A 15,439-nucleotide genomic window follows, 5' to 3' on the forward strand; every position below is an offset into this window, starting at 1 on the left:
TCTCTGTTTTCATCAGAAGTGAGATTAAACCTCCAAATGTTGCAGCTTGGTTATATGCTGAAAAGTCTGATATCTCCATTTTAAAATATATACACTTCATACTTTGTTAGTACTTCATCATGACTTATTTAACAAGAATATTACCTGTTTCTAACTAAACAAAAATCTTACAGGAGATCCTTGAGAGATCTCGTACATATTGTAGACTTTTTTTCATGTATTCAATCATTAAAAATAATACAAAATTCCTATACTTTCAACATTGCAACCTTCTTAGAATGCTTATTTTGATGGTATGAGGACACGAGACTCTAAAACTGACTCCTCATTTCTGATGCAATGTAGTCAACTAAACTATACACATAGACTAAGATCAGCATGTGATTGCAAGGAGGAATAGAAAGAAGGTAAAAATAGGCGTAAATTTTTGGCAGATTGTTCAGCTTAGGTTGATTTTTAAATTTTAAACCACTGCAAAGACAGGTGATGAAATGGGGGTATCAGAAATTAATTGCATAGTTTATTTGCGTAGAGTAATTGAGTGTGAAGTACTGTGGCATTGCTAGCTGCAAAAACTGTTTAAAATACAAAGTCCTCTTATACAGTTATTTTACCAGTGGAATAGAAGTTAGTTTACGTCTGTAGTACATAAAAACCAAGCTAACTGGTACAGGTACCCTCAGTATGTTTTGTCTGTTATCTCTGGTCTTGTGTTCTCAAGTTGGACACGTTGTTCTACAGCTCCCCTCTTTCACTTGGAAAGAACCCATGGAAAACAACTCACAGGCTTAGAAATACAACTGCCATTATTATTGCCAATTGAAATTTTTTCCAGGCACTGTAATAGAGATTTTTTTTACACACTAGAGGCAAGACACTTCCTGGAGGGTATGCTACAGGAGCACAGTTCCCTCGGTATGGCTATGCTAGTGCATATCTGTGGCTAATTATGATATGCAGAGAAAGGACAATGTAATGGTTTAGGCCTCAATTTAGGATTGGAAAACCCAGGTTTGTGTCTCTGTACTATCGTAGGATTTTTATGTGACTCTCGACGAGTCACTAAGCTGCTTTTTGCTTCTTTGTCCCATCTGTAAAATGAGGGTAGTGAGTCTTCATTACCTCACAGAGGTATAATAAAGGCAAATGTATTAAAGGGGTTTGAATGTTAGTTTTAAAACAGAGCTCTTGTGCCTAAATATTTATCAAGGTACCCGTAAAAATGCTTTTCTCTATACTGGCATCAGAGGTAAAATGTTGATTCTGGTTTCTAAAGACAAAAAGACTAGTAGATAACTACTCGCTTCCCACAGTCATGACATTTCTAAGCATGTTGTTTGCATGTGCACATAACAAACATAAGATGTACTCTATTGTTGGTCCTGTGTGTATCTGGACTTTATAAAGCATTCTAGTGGTCTCTGGGTAATTTTCTCATCCAGGGAGAGAACTGAGGTACTATACCTATTTGCACCTGAGTTCCTAAATTGTTCCACCATTTTTTCCACCCTGTACCGAGGGACAGGTGGTGCACAATGATTTCAGTAAGGTTGCGCAGTTCTTCCTTCCCCAGTTTCAAAGGTATAGTAACATTCTGGTAAACTCTTAAGCATTCTGCATCTTGCACTCCTGCACTGAAAAATTAGTACAAACCCGATAACAAAGCACATGTTTCATGCAAGAAGTACAACTGAGAGAGGGAGTTACTGGAATGTACTCATTGCTAAATGCCTGCGTGTCATTTGCAGGTACCTTTCTGGGGATTCGATTACTCTCTTTCCCAGCGGCACTGGGACTGGCTTCCCTTCCTCTGCTACGTCTCTCTTTGTCCCAACACCACCCAGTATTCTCCAGCTGACAAACCAACAGCTCTTCGGATCCCCACGCAGAACTTCTTCTTCCTCTCTTCCTGGTCGTCTCAACAGGGCACTCTCGCTGGGTACCATCCCCTCCTTGGCCAGAGCAGGTAAGCGTGCAAGAAGCTCTCTGCCCCAGTGGAAATGACGATGAAGTGGTACAATGCTGCAGAAGGAAATGGGCCGTGAGGTATCCACGTGTTACAGTCCTCTTTAGGGATTGCTGCTCCTGTGACACAGAGGAGCATCCAGCGTTAGTAATTTGGTTTTTGGCATTCAGAAGTTACGCAGCGTACCGCTGGCATCTTGGTGAAACAGAAGGTCTCACTCAGTGCTTGCCTGCTGTGGGGTTACTGAAATCCAGAGGCTTCTCCAGGCATTCGTGGCAGTATGGCACAAGCTACAAGGTGATGTGTGGGAGAGAGACAGAAGGAGCAGTTAGACATGGGAATGGAAAGAGCAGCTTTTGGAAGTGATTTGGAGCATGAGGACAACTGATCTGGCAAGAGCGATTGCTCCCTTCCTTCGAGCTGCTTTGTGTTGTTTGTTTTTCTCGCTACAGCCGAAGGGAGCAGAGCTGAAGGCAGGCTCTTCCCTAAGTCTGGATTTGAACTCCATTAACACAACTATCGAAGCTGCTTTAAAGACCCCATTTCCTTTTGTTTTTAAGGGCTCTGTGCAACCTAGGGAAGATTTATAGGCCTAAAGAAAGACTCTCTCCCAGTAACTCAATAAGCCCTCAGTTTTCCTGTGCTTGGAACTAACAGATGGGAAATAGTGTTCAAATGCTATTCTCCATCCAAGGAAAGCTAAGCTTTCCCATGTCACTCACTGATTACCAGAAGCTCAGAGGCCAAAATGTGGCAGTTTCTAGGATAACACTGCAGTAGAGAGAGGACTCTTGCAGGGATTTTTAGTTCATTCGACATTTCTCTAGCTTGCGCTGGCAGCCGTTTTGTCAGCTCCACTAAGAGCAAGAGAAGGACCAGCCCTGCCAACCTTCCAGCAGCATGGCAGCTTTTGGCACAACCTTCACCTTTCTAGTTACCCAAGTGCCGCTGGAAGGGCAGGTGCAGACGCACCAGACGGCTGGGATTCCCCCTGCATGCTAAACCACCCCGGTGAGGTCTGCGCTTTGTTTTGCTAAGGTGCAAATCCAGACAGACTGCAGAGAGCATGCTGTAGGGAATGAATATTTTTCACAAACAGGAAGGTTTTCAACTTCCAAAGCTGTTTGCCTATAATTATGTAAATTGAGTGCCTACGAAAAATAAATGATTTAAGATTTGAGGTTTCATTTGTAGCACTTCTTTTTCCTGACTTCAGTACTTTTCATTGTTTTGCTGTTGTTTTGGTCTTTTCTCCTGCCTCATTATTATGGCTACTGTGCCTGACAGCTAGATAATGAATTCATCTCACCCTCTGAGCTACCCTTAAGGCTCTTTTCTTGAGAAAAGGATACGACCATATCTTCACCTTCTTCCTTTTAAAGCCAGACTGTGATAAAGCCACAGGGTAGATAATCTGAACCTGATGTTGTATTCAGAAGTCATCTTGCAGCATTGCTAGGGAGCAGGTGAAGAAGTTACCACCTGTGGAAGCTGCCCCATCCTTCTGTTGCTACCTTCACAGCAACTAAATTGCACACGTACTTGTCATCTACTCCTATGCACATTAGGTAAACTATTATAAGCCAATTCTGCAGTGACAGAGTCCATTGGCACAGAGGCACAAGGCAGCAGGTAGATACACCGTAGATACACCGTAGCCAGTCTGGCTGTGGCCTCCAGGTCTTGGTTTCTGCTGGCAGTCAGACAATTGGCAAATCTACTGCTTGTAAACACTCGTCTTTTAACTTGATACTGGAGAGGAGCACTTGCACTCAGTAATGAACCAGGAGGGTTGTTTTGTGTGCACTTGTTCTAAAAGCTAGAGGTAGTCTGCGATTATTTGACATCAGAGGAAATGGTTTCTTGAGAAGAGGTGTGGTCTTGAAGCTGAAAACTCCCAGAATGGTGCCCAGTGAACAGGACTCTGTCTGCACTATTGGGCAGAATCTTTTCCAAGTGTAATTTGACCTGCACGTCTCCCTGCAAGCTTAGCTCTTTTTTTCCCTTTTGCCTTTTCATAGCTTCTCCCAAAGTCTTTGCTGGAACAGCAGCTTTCACTGTCCTGGCAAAGAGCAGCTCAGAGCAGGATGAAGGTCCTGGTGGGCTGTGTCAGGTATCCCAAGCTCTTAACAGCAGATCAGAGCAGCTGTGGTGTTCTGAACCTGCAGAGCCTTCTGGACCCAGTGTAGGCGAGGGAAGAAGGGGACACTAAAGAAATTTAGATTCTTTTCATTTCAGATATTTTGGGGGAGGATGTCTTGTTTTGTTTTTGGAGCCTGCTGGACAGATCTGTTCTGCTGCAGCTGGGGAAAGTGGATTGTTCTGATGCTGGCGTATAGCCTACCCAGGAAAGCAGTGACATCTTTCCTGCCAGCATTTACCACCCATCCCCTTCTGAGGTGGATAACAAGGTGATGCAGCTACATTTCTGAAGGATAGACCTCCAGTAGCTGAGCCAGCTGGGTTCAAACTTTCATTTTTGCTTTTTAGATTCTGGCTACTTGTTCAGCGGAAGTCGACCAGCCTCCCAGTCATCTCAGTGCAAGGAATCTCCTACATCAGGTAATGCACTAGGCCTTCCAGAGCAAGTGTCTTGGCAGGATTTGCAGTGAGTGGGTTGAAACACGTGATCCAAGTTTAGTTCTTTCTTCCCTGCTCACATCCAGTGAAAACGTCACTTGAGCTGTTAGAAATGCTGCAGAGAGTTCCAACTAGGAGTGGGATTGCATTAAAATAAGGTGCAGTATGTGTTGGATGTTCTTCTCCCAGGAAGAGCTCACAGTGCAATCAGGGAGACAAAGCAAGGATCCCTTCCCTGCTCTTACAGCTGAGTTGACATTGCTTTGATGGGAGATTTTAAACTGTTCCTTGGGCAGGTCTTTTGTTTCACTTTCCCAGCCCAAGGAACTGCTGATTTAGCTACCCTGTCTGCTCTGCCCTTTTTCTCCCGTGTCCTTCGGTGCCCTGTCGCCATCCTGACCCCAAATGGATCCTTTGGCTGTCTGTGCTGCGTAAGTGTTTGCTGCTGGAAATGCAGTCACAGCCTGGGCTGATGCCATTGTGCAAACCTACTCACATCCTGATACACTTTCCCAACAGCCTTTAATTTACCTGCAAAACAGCATGTGTAATGCAGGCTTTCCCGAATGGGCACAGCCAAGCAGAGAGCAAGCTCACCTGGCTCCTGATAAACCCGTCTCTAGTCTAAGTCATTTTTGAGTGTACCGAAGTGCATGTGGGATTTCTCCGTGTTTTGCAGCATGGGAACTGGATGAGTAAAGAATTTTAGTACAAGATACGTTGGACGTTTGCAACTCCCTTTCCCTTTTCTTGTAGAATTATTAAAGTAAACTGTGCCTGTTGTATTGGGATTATAATCTCATTATTTTCTCTTCGGGGCTGCTTCCATTTCAGAGCACTTCTCCTTGTTGTCAGGCAGCTGTGCTCCCTCCCGCATCCCCTCTCCAGCACCCTCGGTGGCTGGCTCCGTGACTTCCAGCTCAGGTTCCTTGCGGTACCGCCGGCCGCTCATCAGCCCTGCCCGCCTGAACCTGAAAGGACAGAAGCTGCTGCTTTTCCCATCGCAGAACGAGGCTCTGCTCACCCCAACTAGCTCAGAGGAGCACACCCACTCAGACAGCAACATCTTTGCCACCGACTTGTCCTCCTTTCCAAAGAAGAACCTCAGTGAGCGGGGAATGCATGGTATGCTGGCAGCCTGCTGCGCTCCTGGGAATGCATTTGTAGGAAGGAGTTGGCGTTCAGGCAAAGCCGTGCATCATCTAGGCCACACAATAGATGGGAATCCTTCAGGAAAAACCCAGGTGGTGCTGACTGGCAGGCTACCAAAGCTCCCTTAAGAGTCCGCTGGCCTGGAGAGCCTCTTGTCTGCCAAAATAGATGTCCTTTTCTCACTTAGTGGTGCCCCAGAGATACTGCTGCCACTGCCTTCACCCTTGTTTGGATAAATCCTTTAACCATGGATGTGGTGAATGCTGATATGGACAGTGTACAAAACAAACATGCAGGCAAACTCTGCTGCTCAAGTGAAGTTTGCCTTTTGTTTCCAGCTCCTGTCCCCAATCCTTTCATGATTCTACCAGGCAACCATTCATTGCTCATGTCTAGCTTTAGTCTGGTAACTTCTTTTGCTTTCTGAATTTTCATGTCTTTTTCTCCTTGCAGATAGGAGATCTGGTGTGGAAGGAGGGAGTATTTGCAGTGATAATTCCATCAAAAAGGAGGATCGCTCATCACACTCATCTACCTGTGTGGTAGACACAACTACCAAAGGGGAAGATTTGGCAGGCTGGAGAGGTAAGTGCAAGTCATGTGAGAGCTTCATGTACGTGTGGGCATTTCTATGAGGGTGACTGAGATACTTCCTTCGCTGTAGTAGTGATTTGATCTTGAAATCAAATAAATAAGAAGTAGCAAAATGGATCTTCTGCCTGCTATTCTAAGACCTTAATAAGGCTATTCCTGTTCTTTGGGCTGACTGAAGAATACTGACAGAGTGCTAAACCTAGACAGAAGGAAAGGGGTGGGGATGCGGGTGTTGAGAAGAGTGATGAGATGAAAATAGAACCAAAGAGAGCAGTGGAATATTTCCTGACAGGAAAAGTGCTTCAACAATTTCTGTTTATGATGAAAATGTTGGTCAAAGAGAGAGCGAGCATGACATATGTTCACTGTTATTTATCTCATCAATCCTTTAATATCTTTCTACTATTCCCTTTTTTACTTTGTGTTGTCCTCTTCCACTAAGGTCATTTTGGTAACTCCGCTCTCCGAGGCCTGCTAGCCGTGAGTCTGACTCTCAATGCTATCTTCACATCAGCTTATGTCTACCGGAGCCTGCGCTGATTTGTGCCAACACTCCCATTCTTTCTGGTTCCACCTGCTTCTGAGGAGACAAGAAGAATTCAACCATGGCTTCATGTCTAATGGCCGTGCCACTGGTGCATGCTATTTTTAAAAAAACTACTGTATGCTCAACTGTCATGACAAGGAACCCAGGTAGCTGCTGCCATCACTTCCAGGTAGAATGTATCGCAGGATTGTCCCTGGAGGTGGTAGGCAGAATTCCCAGAAAGCTCCAGTTCAAAGCAGGAGGCCAGTCAAATGGTCCATGCGCTTTCTTTCAAAGGAACTGACCTGAGACACAAGCCTGAAAATGCTTAAGCTATGTTTTTAGGAACCTATCCCCTGCTCTTCTTTCTGATGTATTAACCTCATGCTGATGGTGCTGGTAAAATGAGGAGAATTAGAACAAATGAGCTGGAGAAGAGGGATGGCTTAGTAGCTGGTGCTGGGCTTTGGTCACTGTTACACCATTCCCAACCTCTTTGCCCAGTAGTTCCTCTTCTCTCTTCCTTTTGGCACTCTCCTCTAAATTATCAGTGAATTTTCTTTAGTTGCCTTAAGCTTGCCTAAGCACATGGGTGACCTTGACTGCTCTGTCATATTCTTGCATCTTATATGTCCACGTGCTTCCACCCGGGCTGTGTCCTGAGGCCACTTTCACCAGTTGCCGTTCTGGTCTTGCTGGTTCTCTGAAACTGCTGTCTGTACCAACCAGCACTGTTGCTGTAGGTATGCACAAACCCCAGACAGACATCCTTTTGTGGTTTGTGTTAGAAAGAGGAAGGCTGCGCTTTGCTTTACCCAGGAGGCATTAATTCTGTTACAATTAATCCTGTAATAAGAAAGGATCTCTGTGTGTTTTGCACCATAGTCAAAGGGCTTCAGCTGACAGCTCTGACTGCTGGTGTTTCCACTGAAGCAGTGAGTGGCATAGCTTATTCTTGCTGTAAATCGCACAAATCTGTTCTATTAGGAGATAGTGAGGAGCCGTCTGATTCTGTACATTTCTGCAGAAACCTGACACCTCAGTTTGGTATTGGGACTTGCTAAGTAACCATTTAAGATATTTCTTAGTTAAATGCCAAGGTGCTCTCAGTGAGAAATGCCAAACCTGCTTCTGGACAATTCAGCCTTCTGGATAGTTTCTTCTTTTCTAACCCAATGGAAGTAGTTCTAGATTTTCAAAAATCACTTTATAATTTGGGCACTTCCACTTTTGGGTGAGTCTTCACCATTGCTTAGAATTCAGGGGCCATGTGCTGAATACACAAAATCATTTAGTACATCTTGGGGAAAAAAAATCTTGGTCTTTATATGTTGATTCTTAAATCCCAAGTACAGAGATAAGATTTACCAACGTGTCAAGGATACCTGGTGAAGAGAGCCAACTGACATTAGCTATGTATTTCCTGAAGCAGGGCTGCCTCTGTAGTGTCTCTCCTTTTGGGCTCCTTTACCTCAAACTTCTTTTTCTCTTTCCTCTCCCTCACCCCATTGTCCTGTATCCATCTTGAATTACAGTGTTATGCTTACTCTGTCTTTTCTTCCCTTTCAGTTCTGATGCTGTTCCCTCTATTGTACTCTTACATGTGTACAGAAACAAAGCATATCTCTGCTGATAATTCCCTGCTCTGAACCTGAAATTCACACCTCAGAGTGATGATCACCCTTCCTTTCACTTCATTTTGTTTTTTCTTGCATGTTTTAATTGAGTTCCTACCACAGCCTCACTTAGTCCATCACGTGAGTGACAGCCAAGCTCTGATCAGCATGCTGACAGATTAAATGGGGCTTTACTGCTGATGATTCAAGCACTGAAAAATTAAGTCTCTCTTTGTCTCTTCCATTTCTTCCTGCATTGTTTTAGCAGCCCACTTCCCGCCGCTGCTCCCCATCCTCCCTTGTAGTGAGGCCTGCTCCTTGCCTACTCTGCATCTGAGAGGCAGAGGACAGACCTCTGCCCACACGTGCTGATCTGAGAGGCTGCGGAGACGTCACTCCTGACTGCATCTTCCTCTCAGCCTCTCTAGAGTGTTAGTAAAGGGCTGCACAGCCAGCACCTCCTACACAAAGGCCTAGATCCTGGATAGAGACCTACAGCAGAAAGATGTGCTGCAGGTTGATGATTAATTCTTTTGTAACTCGCACAAATTGTTACTTGTAGCCCAACTGGACCCATAACCTTGCTATTAAGATATTTTTGTCTCCTTTATTGACTTCTGCAGTCTTGCTCGAGCATGTGTATAGGCAAGATGCTAGCAGGCCAACTTACAAGCTTCTGTTTAGACCTCTGCTGTTTGAGTTTGATGATGTCCTGGTGCAGTGTGTGACATCCCATTCGTGGATCCTTGTCCTGACCTCCAGCATACCCAGGGGCCTCCTATGCAGAGACAAGCCTGCCAGAGAATACTCTGGGTTTGCTTGTCTATATTATGCCAACAGATGTGCACTGTGACTTCATGTATGCAAACTTCCCACTTTCACCTCCCAGTCTGTGCTGAGTTTTACCATCGTGCTCACCTGGAGTCCAAGTTGGTCTCTGTCTCTACCAGATTGCAATACAAATTTTCTCCTCCTTTCCAGCAACCAAGGAGCTGCAGCCTCTCAACACACCTCTTCTTGCCCGTATTCCAGAACAGGAACACTTTAACCTGTCACTGCACTTCTGAATCTGCTCACTGAAACTGTTCTTGGAAGGATATTTGGTGACCTTGTCCAAAGCAATATAAAGACTTTGGATTTTATTGCTGAAGAGGGAAGACAACCAACTTTTTCATTCTGGTGCTAGAACACTCTCCAGTGGTGCTTTCACGGTTGTGAAGCCTTCGCTTGAATAGTACACACAACTATACGTGTGTATGTGTGTGTGTGGGTGTGCATGCCTGTGTATAAAATCATTTGGAGAGTTCCTTCATTTCAAAAGATCTGAGCCCATGTTTGTCTTTATATTGTTGGCCTTAATCTAGCTCTTAGATGCTGTGTCTATCTTGCTGATGTTTTCTATATGAAGCCGGTTTGGAGGAAACAAAAGATTATCTGGTCCCCCTGTAAAAATCTTTGTGACTGATGATGTTGATCTTCATACAGTGTTGTTCAGGGGTGAGATTTTATTTTTCTAACATTTTTCCTACTGTAAAAAGTGTTGGAGTGTATGGAATGGAAAAGATCTTTACAAAATGATCTGATAAAGATTTGAGCATTACTTAATAATACCAACAGTTAATGGTCAGGTGGGATATAAATGAGCTCCATTTCCAGACCTTTTCCATTACCTACCTTCCCTTGAAAATGCCTAGGTACTTTTTCTTTGGATGCGGGCTTGTTAAGCATGTTCTGAGACCTTGCAGAGACTTTTGATGATTTTGCTGTTCCGATTTGGGAAGAATTTGGATTCTAGAATCTGGTTCCAGTTCCCCAGTCTGTGTAGTTTGGCAGATGTGACGAATGTTATGTACATATCTATATGATGGGATAGAGAGAATTGGTAGAACGAGTTGCTGATTTCTGAAGGTCGTCGTATCTTTTTACAAAAAATCTTAGGCATGAAATTGGTCACTGTGGCAATGTGAAAAAAAACTTCATTACTGGCATATGTAGGCCAGATTCACTGAATTTTAGGCTGTCTGCTCAAGAAACAAATTTGGCTTGTGAATGTTTTATTCTCACTCCCTCTTCTTGGGTGATGGGAACACCTGTAAAACACTGCTGAACTGACTGGGTTCCTTAAAACGGGGCAGCTGGAATCAACGGCTTGTGTTACCTGTGGATGCTGCTATATTTTTTCTTCCAAGCACCATTCCTGGAAATAACTATGGTCTTAACCTCTCTCACAGACATTTGTTAGAAGGCTAGAAAAGGCCAATTTGGCCAACACTTCTTTTTTAATTAAATGTACATTGCATCCAGAAATGATCATCACTGTGTCCTGTGGTGGGAGTAAGGGACAGAGTACCTTTGGATGGAATGGGTATCTAGAGAGGGTGAGGAGGACAATTTTGAGTCCTAAACCTTATTTCCTGTGAAAGAAATACTGTATGTCATGTGTGTATACTTGTTTGGGGAGCTCTGACACTGTACAGTTTAGTTAAATGCGCTCCAAGGGAGGAGAAGTTGTTCCTCAGAGGTTTTTAGTTCATGCTTTGTGTTTAAAGAGGAATATTTTTCTTTAAAAAATAAAAACAGTTAAGTTTTCACCTTAGTGTGATTCTGTTTCTTGGGGACCTGAGTATTTTTGGGGGAAAGGGAGACAACATTTGTGCTTGTGTGTGTGTCTGGTCAAATGAACCTTGATCTCTTCGCTCTTTTAAAGCTAGCAAGAACTAAGAGAAAGCACAAAGCTTTGTGAGCTTCCCCTGAACAAGGAGAAGCTCATGACCATGGTTTGAGATGGAAGTGGAAGGGGGAAGGTACATTGTTAATGCTTTGAAGGCTTTCCATCAGTTAAAAGGGAAGTCACCTCCTGCTATTAACTGATGTTCTGAACTTCTCCCCGGGTGCAGCTGCACCCCCGTAGGGACCGTGCTGTCTTGAACTCCCAAGATGGGGACTGTCATTTATGTACCCCCTTCCTCAGAACCCTGACCTCAGCGGGTGACTGGAGGGTCGCATGGTAACACCCACACTATTTTGTTTTGTCTGGATTTCCAGTACTTTGGTAGGTGGGGAGGAAGGGTGTAAAGGAGGTCCTGAATGCAGGTGCTTTGGTCTTGATCCAGGCATCTTCCAAACACGCATATGTCAGCAAGAAAGCCAGAAGGATTATTTATATGAGTGAGGACTGGGCATGTGTAGGGGATGCTCAGTGAAGCCCATGAATTCGTCCCAACATACGCACAGTCACAGAGCGTCAGAGTCCTCCAGTTATATGCACACCTTATGATTTGGGTTAATTTGGCACTTTTCGGGGATTTTTTTTTTTTTTTCCTCTGTGAGACAGGGGCTGAGCGTCTTTCCAAGGTTTAGCTTTTATGTGTTATTTTATAGTCTTTATGTTTTTGTTTTTTAACGTAAATTAAGATACAGGTAGAATAAGCTTTTAGACACGGGCTTTCTAATCACAGGCTTCAAAGGCTGAAGTTTTCCTCCATTTATACTTTTATGACTCATGTTTTGTTTTGTTAAAATGTGCTGCTGATGTGTTTTAAGACCTGGCAATGTATTCTGTCTTAACTGGAGAATTTCCATGTATTGCTGTGCAAGAGGGGATGCACTTCTCAGACACTCTTCCTTTCTCCCCCTCTTTTTTCAGTGTGTGGTTCTGCAATCTGTTTTTATTTTCAGCAGTGGTGTTGTGTTTAGTTTCTTTTCCACTACACAGGGCTAGCAGAAAAAGAACTAACCTGTGGTCATATGGGTGAGTCTTCCTGTGCTCCATCAAAGAGCTTCCTTCTCTGCTGCTGGCAGTAGGGATGTTTCATTCATAATAATTTAAATATTTCCATCTAGCTCAGTGAAAGTTTTCTATTCAAAGACCTATGCAGCATTTTTTAAATGAGACGTGACAGAATCGTTTGACGCACCACTGTCGAGCTCCTGTTGGTAGTTTTTGTAGAGTGAGAATAACAGCCTGATAGTCATCAATGTTTTCTTTCTGTTTCTTAGCTCTGTACAACTTTTGGAAAAGTGGAACTGATTCCTTCCAAACTAGTGAGTCATGATTTTTTTTAATTAAGGATTGTTGGTGGGTTTGGGTTTTTTTTTTAATTAATTTAAGGGTGATCAAAGAAACACTTTTCAGAGGAAGACGTGTGTTTTAATTAAATCACTGGCATCATCCCACTAATAATTCCTTACGTACAGATGTATTTGGAAGCATTTGGTGGATTGTAGTGCTTGCACAAAGGTGACACTGAGAAAATCAAGCTCGCTGGGGCACAGAGCTCTGCTCCCCGCCGTGCTCCCCCCGGGTACCTGCAAGGCTGGGCCGCGCTCCCGCCTGCCCTTGGGGCTCCAGCGGTGGGGTGCAGCTGGGCCCGCCGTGGGGGGCTGTGGTGCAGAGCTGCCACATGCGTTTGCGTCTGTAAGTGCTGTAGGTGCGCAGCTCGGCACCTCATCTCACCCGAAACGGTAAGACTCGAGCTTACTCGGCTGGTTTTACTGCAGGTGCTTCCCCTCACCCCTATCCTTGGCCGGGGACGCTCCCTTGCCCTCAGCTCCCCCCCAGCAGTCCCGACCCCCCCAGCAGTGTGTGTGTCGTCCCCCCCCCGCCCCCCTCAGCCGCCCCTGGGCTGGGCGGACGCGGCCTTTGCTTTTACCCCCCCCCCCCCGCTCCTCCGTATATTTGGGTTTGCGAAGCCAAAGCGCCGTCCTGACCTGCCCGCGACCCCAAACGGCCCGACCGAGGGGCGGGAGGGGGGTGTGTGGGGTGTGAGAGGGGTCAGAGGGGCGGGGGGGGGAGAGAGGATTTAGAGGGGCGGGGGGTATGGAGAAGGTTTAGAGGGGCAGCAGCGGAGCGGGGAGCGCGGGGCCATGGGGGAGCCGGACCCTGGAGAGCGGCTGGTGGCGGCGGCGGCGGGGGACATCCCGGTGCCGGGGAACATAGTGGAGGCGGGGGACGCCCCGGCGGTGTCGGGGGACACGGTGGCGGCAGAGGCGCTGCAGAAGCCGCCCTACTCCTACGTGGCGCTGATCGCCATGGCCATCCGCGCCAGCCCCGAGCAGCGCCTGCCCCTGCGCGGTATCTACGCGTACATCGCGGGGCGCTTCCCCTACTTCCGCGGCGGCCCCAAGGGGTGGCAGAACAGCGTCCGCCACAACCTCAGCCTCAACCCCTGCTTCCGCCGCCTGCCCCCCCGCGGCACCGGCACCACCGCCGCCTCCCCGCGCCGCGGCGGCGACTGGGCGCTGGATCCCGCCTTCCAGGACATGTTCCCGGGCGGGGACTACCGGCGACGACGACGACGACCGCGGCCCCCCCCAACCACCCCGCCGCCGCCGCCGCCTCCCTCCCGCCCCGCCGCGCCCTGGCCGCCGCCGCCGCCGCTCCCCGCCGGTTGCCCGCACGGTCCCTGCCTGGCGCTGGCGCTGTCCCCCCGGGGCTGCCGCTGCCCCGAACTGCCCGCCTGGAGCCCGCCCGCTTTGCTGGGGCCGCCCGTCTGGCCGCTGCCCGGGGCGAGGGGGGCTCTGTGCCCGGCCGGGCTGGATCTTGGGGTAACCCGCGACCTGGGGACCCCGCTGCCCCCCCCCTTCCAGTGACGCCCCATCCGGAGATGCGCTGCCGAGGGGCGGGCACGCTGCTGCTTGGCAGAGCTTTAGACGGGTGATTGCGGGGGGGGGGGGCTTTGGCGTCTCGACGGAATTTCTGAGGAAGCGACTTAAAAACGCTGTTGGAAGCGGCCTGAAGGAAGATCGGTCTGAAAAGTTCCTGTTGCGGTGACTGAGATGTGCCACCTGGTCCCTCCGTGCTGTGAGGAGTGCGAGGGGTCCCTCTGTCCTGCTCCCTCTTCGGATTTGGGGACCGAGGGGGGGTCACGGTTTTGTTCTTTGAACCTTCAGGCAAGGCTGGAGGGGGGCTGCAGAACGTGAGCGAGATGGTCGGTCTCTCGTGTCTAATCGAATCGGAAAGTACACCAAGAGTCACGAAGATGCTCTATTCCTTGTAAAAGTGAAACCTCCTTCATGCAGGGAAATTATGTTTTCAAGTGTCCTTAAACTCATTTTGGAGCTTTACTTTAAAGGTTTGTGAAAAAGCAATATATATATTTTTGGTTTGGGGGAAAAAAACCCCAATAACAAAACACAAACCCCAAGGATCTTTGGGGTAATGCTGGGAATCTTGTGGTTTTGTGTTTAAAGTGAATCTGTATGGGATTTTTCATACAGTGAAGGGTTATTTTATGTGGTTGCTTGTTATATATGTTTACATACGTTCACGGTTAACGTGGTTTTTATACATGATGCTATAATTACGATGTAAGGGTCTTCTCCCCTTTTGGAGGGAGTAGTTTCTATGCTTTTCCCTCAAAATAAGGGTTCGGAGACAAAATATGCTTTTAAGAAGAACTGTGTTTAAGGGAGAGAAGAGTTCAAACACTGTTACATGAAGAGCAGCACTTGTAATATGTTATTTTATGACTTGTTTAACAAATCGTACTTCCTAAGTGTTGGGGCTTCAGAAAGTAGTTAAATTATTTTGACGCGTTCTTGATGATCCTTGAAAGAAGGTGCAACTTAAATCCAGTTTTATAGTTGTTATTTTATACTTTCTTATACTTACAAAGTGATTCTGAATGTCATCTTTTAATTCTAGCGGTACGGTATGAACAATGCTGGAAACACTATTACATTTAGCTGGGGCAGCAACTTTACAGTTGTTCTTGCAGGGTGCCAACTTATTAAAGATACTGCAGTTTTTTGACTCTTCAGGTCGCTTGTTGTTTTCTTTTGGTCTCATTTTTCATATAGCTCCTAATAATCTTGAACACTGAGCCACTTGCTATACTTTGAAAAACTGTATTTGAACTTTGGGTATAAAATCAGTGCCCAAAGTAGAATGCAAGTACATAAGAGTTGTCACATTTGGAAGCTGGTGGTAAGTCTGTATGTAGCTGAAAAAAATTCTTCTGGGGTTTTATGTTTTAAATAATAGATGGTTCTGTTCTGTTTTGG

At 46.1% G+C, this 15,439-nt stretch overlaps 2 protein-coding genes across 3 annotated transcripts in view; both read left to right on the top strand.

Moving 5' to 3' along the window:
• The window catches only part of TMEM201 (transmembrane protein 201), a 34,757-nt gene extending 23,732 nt beyond the window's left edge, over window positions 1-11,025 (top strand). Inside the window, exons 7-12 of one of the 2 annotated variants that reach the window (XR_012626153.1) lie at window positions 1,749-1,966; window positions 4,457-4,528; window positions 5,381-5,671; window positions 6,152-6,283; window positions 6,735-6,985; window positions 9,416-11,025. Coding sequence is in view for 1 of the 2 variants with exons in the window: in XM_074848437.1 (XP_074704538.1) it covers window positions 1,749-1,966; window positions 4,457-4,528; window positions 5,381-5,671; window positions 6,152-6,283; window positions 6,735-6,832 (811 nt within the window). In the remaining variant the exon portion in view is untranslated. Of the gene's footprint in view, window positions 1-1,748; window positions 1,967-4,456; window positions 4,529-5,380; window positions 5,672-6,151; window positions 6,284-6,734 lie in introns of both variants that reach the window. The other variant, XM_074848437.1, reaches the window with a different exon arrangement.
• A 2,275-nt stretch (window positions 11,026-13,300) lies between these two features.
• On the top strand, window positions 13,301-15,188 carry LOC141933480 (uncharacterized). The gene has a single exon (XM_074848194.1). It carries the CDS (start codon window positions 13,301-13,303, stop codon window positions 14,024-14,026), a length of 726 nt encoding a protein of 241 aa, XP_074704295.1. The 3' UTR covers window positions 14,027-15,188.
• Window positions 15,189-15,439: the final 251 nt, after the last annotated feature.

Source organism: Strix aluco, chromosome 22 (genome assembly GCF_031877795.1).
Source record: "Strix aluco isolate bStrAlu1 chromosome 22, bStrAlu1.hap1, whole genome shotgun sequence".
In the NCBI taxonomy this organism is placed as follows: Eukaryota; Metazoa; Chordata; class Aves; order Strigiformes; family Strigidae; genus Strix; species Strix aluco.

What these genes read in the sequence shown, in the direction of transcription:
- LOC141933480 (XM_074848194.1), top strand. Translation starts at nt 13,301, where the DNA reads ATGGGGGAGCCGGACCCTGGAGAGCGGCTGGTGGCGGCGGCGGCGGGG.